Source organism: Miniopterus natalensis, chromosome 1, assembly GCF_054644295.1.
Source record: "Miniopterus natalensis isolate mMinNat1 chromosome 1, mMinNat1.hap1, whole genome shotgun sequence".
Taxonomy (NCBI): domain Eukaryota; kingdom Metazoa; phylum Chordata; class Mammalia; order Chiroptera; family Miniopteridae; genus Miniopterus; species Miniopterus natalensis.
The window spans coordinates 29,567,458-29,583,857 of NC_142081.1; the positions used below are offsets into that span (position 1 = coordinate 29,567,458).

General features: G+C 40.3%; 1 protein-coding gene across 1 annotated transcript in view; it reads right to left on the reverse strand.

Annotated features, from left to right (window-relative positions):
• SYT16 (synaptotagmin 16) overlaps window positions 1-16,400 on the reverse strand; it is a 185,535-nt gene that overhangs the window by 22,921 nt on the left and 146,214 nt on the right. Inside the window, exons 4-5 of the mRNA XM_087819998.1 lie at window positions 7,162-7,374; window positions 1,896-2,152 (exon numbers count right to left, since the gene is read on the reverse strand). Coding sequence (XP_087676124.1) covers window positions 1,896-2,152; window positions 7,162-7,374 — 470 coding nt within the window. The remainder of the gene's footprint in view (window positions 1-1,895; window positions 2,153-7,161; window positions 7,375-16,400) is intronic.

Consider the following 16,400-nt stretch of genomic DNA (forward strand, 5'->3'; position numbering starts at 1 on the left):
CCTTCTGAGTCCAAAATAAATGATTCCTTTCACTCTAAGAGCCTGGGGTTGTCTTTCAGATGGGAATACTTGTGCCACATTGTCAGAAACCCATGTAGGTTTAAAGATTTTCTATCAAATTGAAAGTCTTTTTTTGTTCTGGTAAGACAGTATTGATGTCATCTGTGTGGCCCAAAGTAAACAGACCCACGATATGTTCCCGATGCCAGATACACGGGGGAAGACAGGGCTCTTAATACAGCTAAGAGGCAAATCAATCAATTCTTAAAAGGCGAGCTAAGCCTGCCAAGTAGGCAGTTACAGGAACTGTCTCCGAGCTGCATTTGAGGTTCTACTGTAAGAGCACAAATTACAGTTTTTGTCTCAAAATAGATAGGAGGTTGAATGGAGCACACAAAGATGTCTGGGTATTTCTGGAGTCTGAGAACATTTAGTGCCCTCAACACCAAGTCTTCTATTAAAGCTCCACAAGGCAGGCAAATGGGCGATTACCTGGAGAAAGCAATCCCAGGCTAATGGTACAGTGATCAAGGGGACGGAGTATCACCAGGCAGGTAAACACTTCTGTTTTGTTTATGTGGTGAGAGAGCCAAAAAGAGTATTTTTAAACATTAAATGTTACTGTGTGGGATTTAATATGAAACTGACAGGGAAACACATTTAAAAAAAATTTTTTTTTTTTACAAAACTTGTAAGTTAATAGCTTGGGGTGTCTCCATATGAAGGGCTGCTTTTAAGAAGCCACAGGTACACATCTGAGTTACCATCTCCTGTCCTGAGCAGGAGCACCAACACAGGCATGCACATGCATGTGCAACCTCCTCACGCTCTCTAGCAGTAAGGATGTGGAACGTGATTTTTTTTCTTCTCCTTGATAAGCATTTGGTGCATGTGACAGTCCAGGCCCTAATAAGAGATTTTCATCCTGTTTATTTCCTCAGTCAGACTGAAGCTAATAAAACCCACTCACCCTTCTCTTCCTCTATCCCCACAAATTACATGGCAGTTTTATATACTTATATGACTTATTTCATCAAAATTAATTTCAATAATGGTATTAGACACCACTATTTAATATCTCTTAATGTTATATAATCTTTATAGAAGGAATTTAACTAATAAGGAGTAACCGTAAATGCTTGTTAAGATAAAACTCTTTGTAAAATCCCTATCACGGTGCTTGGCACATAGTAATTGCTCAATAAATGGTAGTTTCAAGTGCTATCACCTCCAGTCGCACCTCTGGTTAATTAGGCATATTCTGGAGTAAGTTTTAATTGAAAAATAAATTTAGAAGAAGCATCTTTTAACATAGATTTATTTCAGAAAGCAAAGTCAATAGCCAGAGGGCTATTATAGACTCCTGCCATCTCTTAGACCTTTAATTCAATGAAAAGCTAACAAATACACTGTAAGATCATCATCGTAATATCTTGTATAATTTCATTTGGAGGGCCACTGTATTTTAGCTTAATTTTCAAATAATTCTCATATTCAAATAATCATTACTCAAGATTTGGAGTAAATAAAAATAGACTCCACTTAATTGAAACCATAAAGGAAATAAACCAGTCTCTCTAAAGAACTAAAAGCTCCTTTATGTACAAAAGAAGCCTGATTGTTGTTGGGCCCATCCTGCCGCCATTCTACTTTCCTTTTTTCCATTTTGATAAAAATGTATACATAATTCTTTTATTGGTCCACATAGGGATTGGGCTTTGGTCATCTGAACAAAAATTTAGTTAAATAAAGGCTCTTTAGGTCTTTGTTTTTCAAGGCAATGCTTTCTTTTGGGGGAAATTTTTGTCTTGAGGGATGGGGGAGGGGAGGAGCACAAGAACTAGACAGAGCACAAAACACTAGAGCAAGAAAGGAATGGAAAACAAGTAACTTGCCTCTGGACTCCACGCAGAGGAGCTGTCAGTGGCATAGGAGTCTTCAAGTCCCCGGTTATTAAAAGCGGTCTCCATCTCCAAGCTGCCCTCTGTGGACTGGCGACTGAGCCTGCGGACCACACTGGTCTCTTGGGGAGATGCTCCATGGTGCCTGGCACCCCCCACCTCACATGGGGGCTGTGAGTGGGCAGAGATGGGACCATCGTCACCACAGGACAGACTCTCAGAACAATTCAGTTGGCTGATTCCATCCAAATCTAAATTTGCAACAAGGAAATCATTTCAAATATGTTATTATTTTATACCTTATTATCTAGAGAAATTGAGCAGTCGCAACTACACCAATCAAGACTTCAAAAACAAAACCCACAAAGTAACACCTGCAGATATATAATTCCATTCATACAATGGATACACTTGGTCCATATAACCCAAAGGACCACTGTTCATTATGTGGGACAGAAGGTTAAATACTTTCTAATAATATGAGTGCAAAGGATGTGTATTTCTGTTAGGAGGTTAAATGAAACACATTAGCATTTTGTTGGAGCGAATGACCACAAGACTTTGGGGATGGATCTAGAAAGCAAGAACAGCAGTCTACTGTGGAGACCACGGGGTCTCCTGACTCTACCCTTTCTCTTCTCTTCCACGTTCAACATATTACTCTCTGCTCAAAAGGCTTCGGTGGTTTTCTCAAGTAGAAAGTTCTCTACTGATCTGTGCAAATAACAGTGGGTTTGGATTCAGATAATAAGGATTTAAGGACTTGAACAATGTGAGCTGCCTGAACCTTTGTTTCCTTATCTATAAAATAATGACAGAAGCCCTCAGAGAGATGCATCAAATAATAGCTGCCTGGTAGCCACCAGGCCTTCCATAAATATTAGCCTTGCTTACTTGTATGGCCCAAACTGGCCTCATCCCACCCAGCAAACCTCACTTTCTCCTACCTCCCAACTCTGTCACCTGTGGTCTCACTAGCTCATGAAAATGCTAGTTGTGTATTTCTGTTCACAGCAGTTCTCAAGCTCTCCCTCTTGTCCTTTCCTCCTGTCCATCTAAAGCCTCAACACCTCCCAAATCTTCCTTGGCTCCTTCAAACTCAGTGTTTTTCTCAAACCACCTCCTCCTGCTCTCTTCTCTTCTCCCTCTTCCTCTCCCTCTCTCAGTATTTCCTTACTCTGTTCATCCCCTACACTCACAAAGGAGCCAAGGATTTCTTATCTCTTTGGCCTTCAGGCTCCCCCAGCAGCCTCTATCCCAGGATGAGAGAAAAGTACGAGATACAGACAGGATAAGTGAGTGGGTGACAAAGTATGTATCAAAAATTCAGCTGTTATTTATACACTGCATGGCAACAATTGTTTCCACTGTTAGTCTTTAAGTTTCAGCTAGAACATAAGCTCCTTGAAAGCACTGAGCCACGTACACCTACTGCATAGTCTTTATCTACCAGTGGACTTCACTAAACCCTCAAATAACTTCAAAAGCTAGGCAGGTACCAAATACTTGAAGAAGCCATGTGTGTAGCAATATGGAGTGGTGGTGACAGTGGCTTACCAGACAGTATATGACCTACTTATATTAAACATGCAAACTTAAAACTATCTCATCAGCTTTGCAAACCATATAAAAACATTTCCAGGCAGACTTGGTCCTCAGTGCACTTCAGACTCCTGATTTGGGATTCTGCAAAACCATGGCAAGCCATTGAGAAGTTCCCCTATCTGCCTTGTTATTCTTAATAATTCGGTTCAGGGCCCTTGGGAACACTTTCATAGGACACCATAACATTTTTACATGCACACTTTCAGTTATTTGGCAAATACAACTTTTAAAAAGGCCATGGAAAATGACAAAACAAGGGTTATTCCATATGCAAAACCCTACAACATAAAGCAGAATTTTCTTCCAAGGCTCTAATTAGCACATCCATTCCTCACATACATGAACACTAAAATGTCCTATTAAACAGTAGGTCATCCATCAACGTGTGTAGCACCCAGCAGGGTTTCAGCATAAAATCTAACTCTGCCAAGAAATTACTCCCATAAAATTGTCTCATGACTTCAACTCCTACAGTGATAATACCTAGATCAGTAATAAGAGAATTTTCCAAAGCTACATCAAGCCTTGAAAAGCTATTCATAACGGAAAAACATAAGAACTATATTAATGTAACAAACCATTTTCCTTGACAGACATTCAAGGATGAATTAGACAAGCAAATCTGGGGTGCAAGTTGAGTTGCAAGGAGCAGGAGAGGGAAAGGTGATTCACCGTTATATAAAGCAGTCTTCCCAAGCTTTAAATTAGAGAAGATCATGTCACCTTAAACACGTACAGAAAAGTAATTGCCTGTTGTCAGAGAAATGTATCCTGACTTTGTAGGAATTACAGGGCATAATTATGTCACATCAACCACATTAATCTCAGCAGAGGAATTCATCTGTTTAGTCCATACCCCACACTGATGGAGTGTAACCAATTACTTTCTTTTACACTCCCACCTCCTCTCTCCCGACACCACTCAAATACAAATACTTTTACTTACCATCTATGATGGTCAGTGTTAGGTGTCAATGTGGCTAGCCTATAGGTAGGTCCCAAATATTCAATTAAACACTAATTTAGGTGTTGCTGTGAAGGTACTTTGTAGATGGGATTAAAGCCCTTAAGCAGTTGACTAAATAAAGGAGATTATCTTACATAATCAGTGCATTAAAAGGCCTTACCGGGAGAACCAAGGGGTCTGTGGAGAAGAAACTTCACCTGTGGACTGCTTTGGCTCCTACCTGAGAGTTTAAAGCCTTCCCAGCAGCTGTTCCTATGCATTTCAGAACTGCCATTCTGTTGGCCTAGCGAGCCCACCTTTCATGCCTAGGGATGTGAGGCACAGCCTCTGATCCAGATCACTTAGCCCAAACCCTCTTTGACATTACCAGGAATACAGTGACAATCAGTGCAAAATAACACTAGGTGAGATATGAGAGACAAGAGAGACCTTGGCTAGAATGAGAAGACAGCATTGTCTTGGTTCTAAAATAGCCTCATCACTCAATCTAGAGTGAAGGGTCTCACTTAAGCAGAAGAAACATGAGACAACCTATCAGGAACTCACTCTCCGTTCAGGTTTTACTTGAATTTTGCGGGTCCCACAGTTTGAATGCGTTTTTAAAGTAAGAATTGTCTACAATGAAATTTTATCTTAGAAAATCAGTGTAAGGTAGAGTGAAAAAATAGCTAAATAGAGCACAGGCCAAAAAAAAAAAAATGCTCTCAGGGTACACACTTAATCTCATTATTCTCTATCACTGAAACAAATTCACTGATCTACAGATGAACAAAAAGAAATGACATGGGAAAAAATCATACAATAAAATTTAGCATGCAGTGACTCATTCCTAGGAAAACCCTGCTGGTTTTCTTTAAAAACTACAGGTAATTCATTCACCGTCATGGACTTTTTCCTCTCTCCTATAGAGAAAAATTTACCTCTCCTATCACCATCTGTCAAAAAATTTAGAATCACCAGTTATGACAAAAGTTGTTGCTAATTTCAGGAATGGTGAAGGTTAGAGGGGTTGTCAGAACATCAGCCAATTGACTAAATCAGAAACTAGACACTCAGGCTTCTGGGAAATGGGGCCATTAGCTTTAGAATTAAACAAGCGACTCCTAGGGAGTCAACTGTTATTAAGTTTCATTAGCTAGCATTTGCCCTCCCCGTGGAGAGGGAGGAATGCTGTGATGTAACATGAGAGGGAGAGAGAAAAGAAAGCAGGAGAGGGTAAAAGGAAATGATGGAGGGTCAGCAGTAAGCTTTGGTTACATAAGGCATCTATTTCTTGGCTTACCTTGGGCTAAAAAGAATAGCAATAAAATATGTTACGTTGCCCATATCAACAAGTAAAATTCTATGATGGACAGCAAGTTATGATATTCCCACTGGGAAACAGAGTCAAAAAATATTGCTACAAAGAATAGCAATAAAATATGTCGCCTGTATCCGTAAGTAAAATTCCATGACAGATACCCAGTTATGATACTCCTGCCGAAAATTGGGGTTCTTTCTGTCAATTCTCCCTTTTCCCCTGTGTTCTTTCTCTGCCTGCCTCATCTACAAGTCAAGTCAGAAACCTCTCTGTCATCTCCTCTCAATTTTTCACTTTCCTTTTTCTGTTTCCTTTTTCTACCGCTATGTGTTGAAAACCCATAGAGGAGCTACAGCTACAGCCCCACTGGTGTGACCACAGTCCAAAAGGAAAAAAGAATAGATGAGAGAAGCCAGGTCACTGAGACCAGGTCACCGAGGCATGGCACGTTCTCCATCAGCCTTTTATCGTATGCATTGCACAGCCCCTTCCCTTCCTCATGTCCTGTGCCCACTCAGGGCTCTGGGCACAAGGGAGTCAAGGAGATGCCCAGCCTTCACTCAGGAAAGCACTCAGGAGCACTGTACTGTCCTCTGCCCAGCTTATTTTGTGCAAGTGGTGGGGAGGGGGGAGGGTGCTCCACGAGGCCGTCCCTCCATACGGGCTGTGCTCACCCTGCCCCCGAGTGTCCCCGCTCCTCTGTGGAGGGTGAACGTAGTACAAAGGTGCTAGAGGAAGGCCTAAGACCCTGCTCTTGCCCTGCAAGTCTCATGTGAAGTGGGGGTAGGGGTGTCCAGAAACTCAGGGAAGGAGCAAGAGGGAGCAGGGCATGTGCTGTTTGAGAAAGGCTATTCAATATTATGTTTTTATTTGAAAAAATAAAACATGCCTATTGTCGTAATACTACAAACCATTAAAAGAAAGGCTTAAAAAATCTTCTGAGGTTACAGAGCTATGTGACAAACAGACTTGATGATTGCAAACAGGAGCAAAGGCTCAGGATCTCAATGTTAGCGGTCAGGTGTGTGACGTTTTTGCACGTGTCAGAAGGGATAGAGATTATATGTTATAAAGCTTGATAAATACCATTCCGGTCATTAGTGCTCAGAACACACAAAGTAGTAACTCCAAGGAAGGAAGGAGACCCATGAATCAGGGGTCCAGGCCTCAGCGCCTCTGACGCATCCCCTGCCCCGGCTCCCTGCAGGATGCCCCCTGCCCTGCAAAGTATGAGCAGCCCTTTCTCTGTCCCAGCCTCTGGCTCCTACCCCACGTTCTCTCCCTCTCTGGACTCTCAGATGCAAGTGCAGAGGTTACGTGACTCAAAGACACCCTCCCCGTTGGCCACCCCTGGTCTAGACAGAGGGAGGGCTGGGTGCGAAGGGTACCTTCCCCAGCAGACACCTGGGTGCTGTCCTCTTCCCTGGTGGAGAGCAAGCGGCGGACTTTTGGCTTCTGCTCCGATCCTGTCTGCTTGCTTTTCTCAGACGCTCTTGTGCGGAAACTCTGGGACCGGGACACAGAAATCTCAAACTGTTTGATCACTTCCTCGTCAGTGTCAGAAGATGTGCACAGCTCTTCGTCATCTCCAAAGCTGTTAACTGAGAGCAAACAAGAGCCATGAGTCCCCCACAGGGCCCGCAAGCATACAGAGGAAGACAGTCAGAGAAACAGGAGAGCTTGGGCCGTGAGTCTGGATCGAGCAGTTCCAAGTTGGACAGAAAGAATCTAAAGCAGGGTTGAAACACAAATTTGAGTCTACATGAATGAAACGGGAAGAGGCAGCTCCCAAGGGCAATCAGGAGGAGATGCCTAGAGCCCCGAGAAACCACTGGGATGGCCCTGACCAACGCTATGGGCCCTCTCACTGAGCCAGCAACCCTGCTGCTTTGCTGTTGCTGACACGTGCTCGTAACTGGGAGGCGGAAACTTATCCGTGCACATGCCTTATGTGCAGGTCCAGTCACCATGACAGAAAATACGCTCTCTGCTGCCCCTCAGCTATTCAAACCCACAGAGCAGACTGAGATCTGCAACTGAGGTTTTCCAAAAGCTTCCTGGTTTTGAAAAGAGGCATCCGTGTGCACGTGTGATCCTGTTTCTACTAGAAACGTTCTGATGCCTTTCTCAACACCAACAACCCAACCCAAATACCCTCTGAATTATTTGTGCCGCTTTCTCTGCGCTCCCCACCCCCCAGCACACGGGTCCTCTTTCAGTTTTTCCAACATGCCCAGGCCATTCCTGCCTGAGTTCTTTGCATTTGTTGCTCTTTTTGCCTGGAAACTTCCCTCCCCTGGCTCCTCTCACCAAGTGTCAGCTCGACAAACTCTACCCTAATCACCTTCCTGATCATCCTACCAAAAGCAGTTCTCCTCATAGCACTTTCCAGTTTTATTTCTCTCTTCTCTCCCATCACTTCCATAAGAATAAAGACATCATCTGTTTTATTAAATGACGTGTGCCATTGTGTAAAACAATGCCTGTTGGAAACTGAGTGCTTAATAGACACTTGTTAAGTGTTGAATAAATTGGTGAGTACCCAGTGTTTTATCCCAACCCTGAAGGCTCCCTCATATACATAGTTCCCTGTGCCTGGAATAGTCTCCAGCCCCTACTCAGACTAGTCAAAAATCTAGCTCACATTCAGGTCTCAGCACAGAAAGCCCTTCCTGACCCCTTAAATCATGGTCAGGGCTCCTTCCACACGCTGTAAAAATCTTTCTGTGTCCTGCCCTGACAGCACTCCCTCCAGTGTTGGGGCAGAATTACCTGTTTAATTGGCAACTATTCCACCTATCCTGTGCACACCGTGAGGGTAAGAGCACATCAGGCCACCCACTTTGCATCCCCCTAGGCCTGATCTCTGCACCAAGCACATGGCAGACTACCCTGTAAATATTTTCTGAATGTGAACTGGAAATGATAAATAATGAGAAATTATTTTTTGAAAATTTCCTCCTTCCATCCAAAAGTCACACAGTGATTCTGGGTAAGAATATGGTCGTTAGTTCACAGATGGCTCCTGAAGATTGCTTCTGAATCAGAAGCTAAGAGGAAATTAAAAAGCCATATTTTAAGTGAGAGAAAATACTTCAAACACCAGCCTGGTCAAAACATTTATTCTCTGGCTTATTTAAGAGTTGATATTTTGAGGTTCTTTGGAAGACTAATAATAAAAACAAACACGTTTTGAATACTTTTTATGTGCCAGGAACTATCCTAAGCCCCTTGCACATATGATCTCATTTAAACCACACACACACACCCACCCACCCACCCACCCACACACACACACACACACCTATTATTGTTCCCATTTTGCAGGTAAGAGAACTGAGGCAGAGAGAAGTCTGAAACTGGCTGAAGATCACACTGACAATAAGCAGTAGAATCAAGACTTGAATTCAAGGAAGCCTGTGTCTAGAGGCCATGTTTCTAATCACCACGCTGGAGGACCAGAGAGAGGTAGTGGAGGTAATTCTTATTCTATATACTCACATGAACTAGCTGAATCCCTGTGGCTAAGTCCCTTAATCTTTCTGGCCCTGTTTCATCATGTGTGGGTCATTTCTAACATCTGGGTCATCTCCCAGGTCTTTTCTAGATCTAAATTCTCCGACTCCAAACTTCCTGCCCACAGGCATTAAAATGTTATCTGTTTCTCTCTTTTTTAGAGCAGGTAATCCAAGAACATGAGAGCACATCATTGTCAGCTCACTCAATTCTATCAGCTGTGACCAGCACCGTGGGAGGGCCTGAAAAGACTAGATTCATGTCAGAAGAGACTAGATTTCCCACTAACAACTCGAATGCATCCCAACAAAACTCTACCACAATGAGCAATCTGCTCATGTCTCAACATGCTGGGCACTGCATTCTGGTAAGGGGTGAACCATCACAAATGGGAGACATCCAGAGACATATTGGGGCAAAATTAAACTCTACCTTTAGAATATAGGATCAGCTAAGTACCTGGGAGGGAGTCAGGGATATTAGCACAGGAGGGGTGGTTGGATTAGACATCTGCTTGTAGTTCTTTTCATCTTTGAGATTCCATTCCACTTGTATTGCTGGCAGGCACTTTTTAAATTTAACTAGTCATAAGTCATCAATTTCAAATTAAGTAAGTTAGCTCATGGATACTTCTCCACATATAAAATCAGTAATTAGAATTCATTAATTTACCAGTATGTGGTCCTTGATTTTTTTTCCAGTGAGTCACTGATCACCCACAGAGCAAGATTCCCCTCACTTGATATAAGAATCATGATAGAAATTATAACATTTCCCATTTACTAAACATATACGATATGCCAGGTACCTTTCTTGGGACTTTGCGTATATTATCCCATTTAATCATCATAGCAACAGCAGGAAGTAGAGATGATGATTATTCCCATTGCAGAGATAGGAAACAGAGGCACAGAGAAGTTAAGGAACTTGCCCTAGGCAACAAAGTTAGCAAAGTAACAAAACAGACTTAAACAGAGTACCTATACTCTTAGCCACTGTGCATATCGTCAGACATCACTGCAGCAGGTCACTACAGCCATATCTAGCTTACTTTTTAGAGGAAGGTGAGAGAACTCTGCCACTTCCACCCTGACGTCAGTCAGGAGGTTGCTTCCTTTGTGAGAAGAGCAGAGCAGTGAGAAGGGTCAGTCCCTGTGGGAGTGAATGCTTACAGGCAAGCCGAAGTGTAACTCCTATTGCTCCTTATGGGATTATAAATAAACCTGCTGTGCTATTCTAAACCTTCCTCCCCAAGGATCTCAGGGAATTCTCCACCTAAAAAGCAAAACTTTCCATCCCTTCTGGAAACCACTGAGCAGCAACAGACGTCAATGGTGGCACTATTACAAGGATAAGATCAATCCCACATACATTAATTATGTGCCAACCATTGTTCTAGAAATTTACATCTGTTAATCTATTTACTCCTCACAATAACCCTTAATGAAATTGGTATTTTATTGTCCCCATTGTATGGATGGGGAAAGTGAGGCACAGTGAGGCCAGTAATTTGCCACAATCATAAGAGTGAGTAAATAATGGAACCAACATTCAAACTCAGGCTGTCTTGCTCCAAGGTCAGTGTTATGAATGACCACATTATGCTCCCTCTACCATCTACTGCCTCAAGGAATAAACTTAAATCCTGGTCAAAATCTACATAACTGCGTTTTATCCCTAAAAAGACAAGAATCATGTAGGTGGAGCTGGAAAGAATTTTCATAAGCATCTATCTATTCCATCATTTTCACAAGGAGAAACCAAAGCCCAAAGAGGCAGTGTTTTGCCCACAGTTATACCGTGCCAGCACCAAATGTGAGTCTCCAGTGTTCCACATCAATGGGTTTGCTGCATTGTTTTCCCAGCTCTTCACCAATGGGCTGTTTTTTCAAATTCAAATATTGACTCTTATCTTTTTGAAAGATCCCAGCTACTCCCCTTGTAATGAGTCCATGTCAACAACTAAATAATGGATCTGGATTTCATTCAACCTAAATCTTTGAAAATCACAAAGTCTCACCTAAGTTGGGGCACTTATTTCGGAGGTAAGATACGTCTTCCTGTATTGCCATATCGAATACCAACTTCAAATCCCTTTTAAGATAAGTACCCAGGAAACAGCGCAGTGGGGATTTATATTAAAATCTTCACCCCTTCATCCAATTACCTTGCTAAAATAACAGGAAAAAGTTGCACCATTATATGGATGTGGATACATCCTGAAGATACGATTGTTCATTTCCTCAAATCACAGAATGCAGAGAGATCTTAGACACCCCCCCAACATACCAGACTCTTCTGCAGTCTCTCTGACGCATAGCCACCCAGCTTCATCCCTTTGTTCACATACTATCAAGGTGCTACTCTGGGCTTCCTGCTCTGGCAGGAAGCTCATGACTTTGACACGCAGAGAGGGCTAACTATAGATCCATCAATACCCAGTCCCTGCTTCAATGAAGTCAGATGGTCCCTCCCTCTAACTTTAATGATTTTTTTCTATTTTAAATAGATAGAAACAGAGGAAATGATATCTCCATCTTGCACATTTAAGAGAGGAAGGTGGTTCCCCAGTGCCACAACACTGCCTGTCAAGTGTAACATCAGGTAAAGCTAGAGTGGCTAAGGATGTGGAATCTGGAGCCAGGACGCCTGAGTTTAAATCTTCTATTTGCTGTTTTGAGACCTCAGCAAGTTCCTTAATCTTTCTGAACATAAGTGTTCTTATTTTGATATTCCTTACTTTTCAAAATTGTTGAGAAGACTAAATGAGATAAACCATATAAAGGCACTTAGCACATGCCAGGCATATGCTATGTTAATAATAATAATAATAATTATTATTATGCTCCATCATGGCAGTGACCTATACAGATAGGTCACTTTTATGAAGCCTTGTGTTTACATGCAAAGAGTGTGCCTGCTCTTGCAGTGTCTAACTTGAAAACACATCACCAGAATTACTGTGGGAGGGCAAAAGAAACAAGGATGGGAAAGGAGAAGATTAAACTGAGAATGTAGGTTGTACGACCTTCCTAACCTCACCACTCTTCTTCTTAAGTCTGGAGGTGGCATGCTCTGTAAGAGTTGGCAATGCTGTCTGGATGTGGGCAGTGCCCACACCTGCTCATTTTGTTGTTTCCTTTAAGACAACAAAACCACCAACTGGTGAGGCAAGATTATTTCTTAAGCCTGCCTGCTGCTATTTTACAGATGGAGAAAGAATTCTAAGTGATCAGTACAGCTCCAAGATTATTAATTCCTTCCCACCCACATAGGAGCAGTTAGGTGGAGGGAAGTACTACTTATCTCATAGATGGGAAATGGAGATGGGGGTGGGTGGTGCATGGGGGTGCAGTACCAGGGAGCTACTTTTAGCTACAATGGCAGGAAATCCCTTATATAGCATATTTCACAAATACCCACAGCAAACGACTGCCCATGGTGGCTAGATAAGGACAGATATAAGAATAAAATGTTGGTTAAAGTGAAAAAGCAGAAAGGAGGTCTAAGGTAACAACTGCACATTTGGGGTCCTAAGAATATGGCCACAATCCAGCCATTCTTGGATTTGGGCAGAATAGGAAAACATTTGTATAAGTCACTCAGCCTTGATTTTTTTCCAGACTATACTCTGTGGAAGCCTAGGGTTCCACAAAGCAGCTTCAATGCCACTGTACAAGTAGAGATGGGGATTGCTGCACTGAGCAGGCTGAGCTATGCACCATCTTCAATTAGGGCTATTTTTCTTTAATGTGGTTTATATTTTGTAAGATTCTGTTGGGATGTAGAAAAAATAGGAATCCTGACACTGTTTAAAAGTTTGAAAATTTTTGATATAACCTAACTCCCTCATTCTATAGAAGAGAACCTAAGGATGAGACTACTTAAGAGATTTATTTATAGTCAAACAGCTGTTTAGTGACAGAGGAAGAATTAGCATCTGGGTCTCCTGGACACACCTGCTCTGTAACCCTACACCTTGTATGGAATGTTTTGACAACTCCATTTTGTATATAAACAAAGAGGTGGCACATGTAATGGTTACATATGAGTGAGTCAAACAGAAAATCTTTTATAAAAATTAGTAACATACAGATCACTATGCAAGGGAAAAAGTAAATTACAATATTGAGGATTCCAGTTCTGATAACAGCAAAGCAAGTGATTTGAACTAAACTACTACTAATAATAATAAATTCACACACACAAAAATAATAAACCAACTATTTGAAAGCACAGAGAATGAGCAAGAGCAGGTAGAAATGGGAGGAAATCCAATGTTTGAAAGAAGGAAACTTCACTGGGTGAGATACATGGTTACATTGCTTACCTGCTAAAAGCACTCCTCAGTCAGTGCAGCACAGAGCACCTAGGACTCACGCAGAAGTCAGAAGTCTATTGACTTGAGTGTACAGAATCCAGGGAAGCTAGAGCAGCTGGAAATGGAGAAACCCCAGAAAGAAGGGAACCACAGAGAGGTAATCCCAAATCCACATGTGAACCTATCTCAAACTCTTGGCTGAAAGTGGAACTATGAATGCATGGGGGGAATCCAAGAAACCCAGAAAAGTAACAGCTAGTGGGCTAAAAATTTGAACAGACATTTTGGCTGTATCCTACCTCAGGTGAGACCAAGTTAGGAGCTTGAATCTGGCCAAGTTAGAAGGACTGGGCCAACATGCCAGGATTTCCATTAAAACCCTAGAAGGGTCAATCTCAGAAGCAAGACTAAAAGTAAAAGTGAAAGGAGCCCATTGTAACAAAGTATAAAACCTATAATACTTCACAACCTCAAATGAACCAACTAGTAATTAAATTGTGGGCTAAAACAAAAAGTGATTCTTTACAGAAAGATGAAAGAATCCAATGCCTCTACATTTCATCTTTAGTGTCCATTGTACAATCAAAAATTACTAGACATACAAAGAAACAAGAAAATGTAAAGAAACAAGAAAAATGTAAATCATCAAGAAAAGAAGCAGTCAATTGAAACTATCCCAAAGATGACTCCGATGTTAGATACAGAAGACAAAATCTTTAAAGCATCTATTATAAATATGCTCAAAGAATCAAAGGGAAAAGTGATCATAATAAATATATAGAAGGATAATCTCAGCAGAAAATGGAATCAATATAATAAAACTAAATAAATACTTAATTGGAAAGAAAATCTCTGAAATAAAAAAAAAAATTACTGGACTGGTTTTATAGCAGATTGGTGATGGCAATGAACTTTGAGAGATCTCAATAGAAAAAAACCAACTGAAGAACGTAAACTTGAAAAGAATAAACAAAACCTCAGTGAAAAACAATAGCATATCAAGTTGTCTAAAATGTGTATAATGAGTGCAAGACAGAAAAAAACAAAACAAAAAATGTGGGGAAAAGTACTTTAAGAATAATGGCTGAGCATCTCCCAAATTTGGTGAAAAAACAACAGCATACAGATTCAAAAATTTTGACAACCTTGTTCAAAAGTTCAATAGCTAAACATATCATAGTCAATCGGCTGAGAATCAAAGGTGAAGTAATATGTTTGAAAGTAGGAAGAAAAAAAATCACATATGGGAGAGCAATAATACAGATGAAAACTGGCTTTTCTCAGAAAAATGAAAGCCAGAAACTACATGTTTTAAGAGCGGAAATAAAAAAAAGTTAACACTAAATTCTATATCCAGAGAAACTATCCTTCAGAAAGTAATGTAAAATAAACAAGTTTTTATATAAATGAATAGAAAATTCATTAGACTTGCAGTTCAAAAAATATTACAGGAATTTCTTCATGTGAAAGAGAACTGGTAAAAAAGTAAATTTCTGATCCAAGGGAAAGAATAAAGAGCAATAATGGCAATTTTACATATGGTAAATACAAAAAAAATTGATGTTTTCTCCTTTTACTTTTTCTAAAGATAAATGAAGAAAGTATATACTATTGCATCATGAGGTTGATAAAGTGTGAAGTAAAATATAACGTAACACAAGAGTGAAGAGGTAATGATTTATACTGTTGCAAAATAAAAATCATTGTAAAGTGGTATAATGCAAAGAGCAAATGTTGCAAAGTGGGCTGTGATAAACTAAAGATGTATATGTAGGTATGTAATTCTTAGAGCAACCACTAAATAAAGAAAATACTAACAGGTATAGCGAAAAATATAATGGAGAAATTGAATGCTAACAACAGAAGTAACAGACGAAAAAATCAGAGGCAACAATGAGAAAACAAACATCAAAATGACATACCTAAACCCAATAATATACATACACTAAATGCAAATGAAATAAATATCCCATTTGAAAGCAGAGATTGTCAAACTGAATAAAAATGCAATACCCAATTATATGATGGCTGTAAGAGACACATTTTACATATAAAAATACAACAGGTTAAAAGTAAAAGGATTTTAAAAGATCTGTTATGTAAAGTACAAGCATAAGGAAGCTGGTACAGTTTTATTAAAATTGAAGTAGACTCCAAGACAAGAGTTTTACCAGAGATAAAAAAGGATACTTTACTTAGCATAATACCCTCTAGGTCCATCCATACTGTGGCAAATGATAAGATTTCATTCTTTTTATGGCTGAATAATATTCCATTGTATATATGTACCACCATTTTTTTATCCACTCATCTCCAGATAGGCACTTGGGTTGCTTCTACATATAGACTATTGTAAATAACCCTGCAATAAACATAGGAGTGTATATATTCTTTCAAATTAGTATTTTTGGGTTTCTTTGGATATAAACCCAGAAGTAGAACTGCTGGGTCACAAGGCAGTTCCATTTTTAATTTTTTTGAGGGAACTCCATATTGTTTTCCATAATGGTTGCATCAATCTATATTCCCACCAAAAGTGCGCAAGGGTTCAAAGTAGTAGTTACAAAATAGTCACGGGGATGTAAAGTACAGCATAGGGAATACAGTCAATAATTTTGTAATAACTGAATGGTGCCAGGTGGGTACAGGAAATATCATGGGAAACACTTTGTAAAGTATATGACTGTCTAACCACTATGCTATACACCTGAAAGTAATACAAAATAATATTGAATGTAAACTGTAATTAAAAAATAAAATTTTAAAAAATTAAAAAGGATATTTTATAAT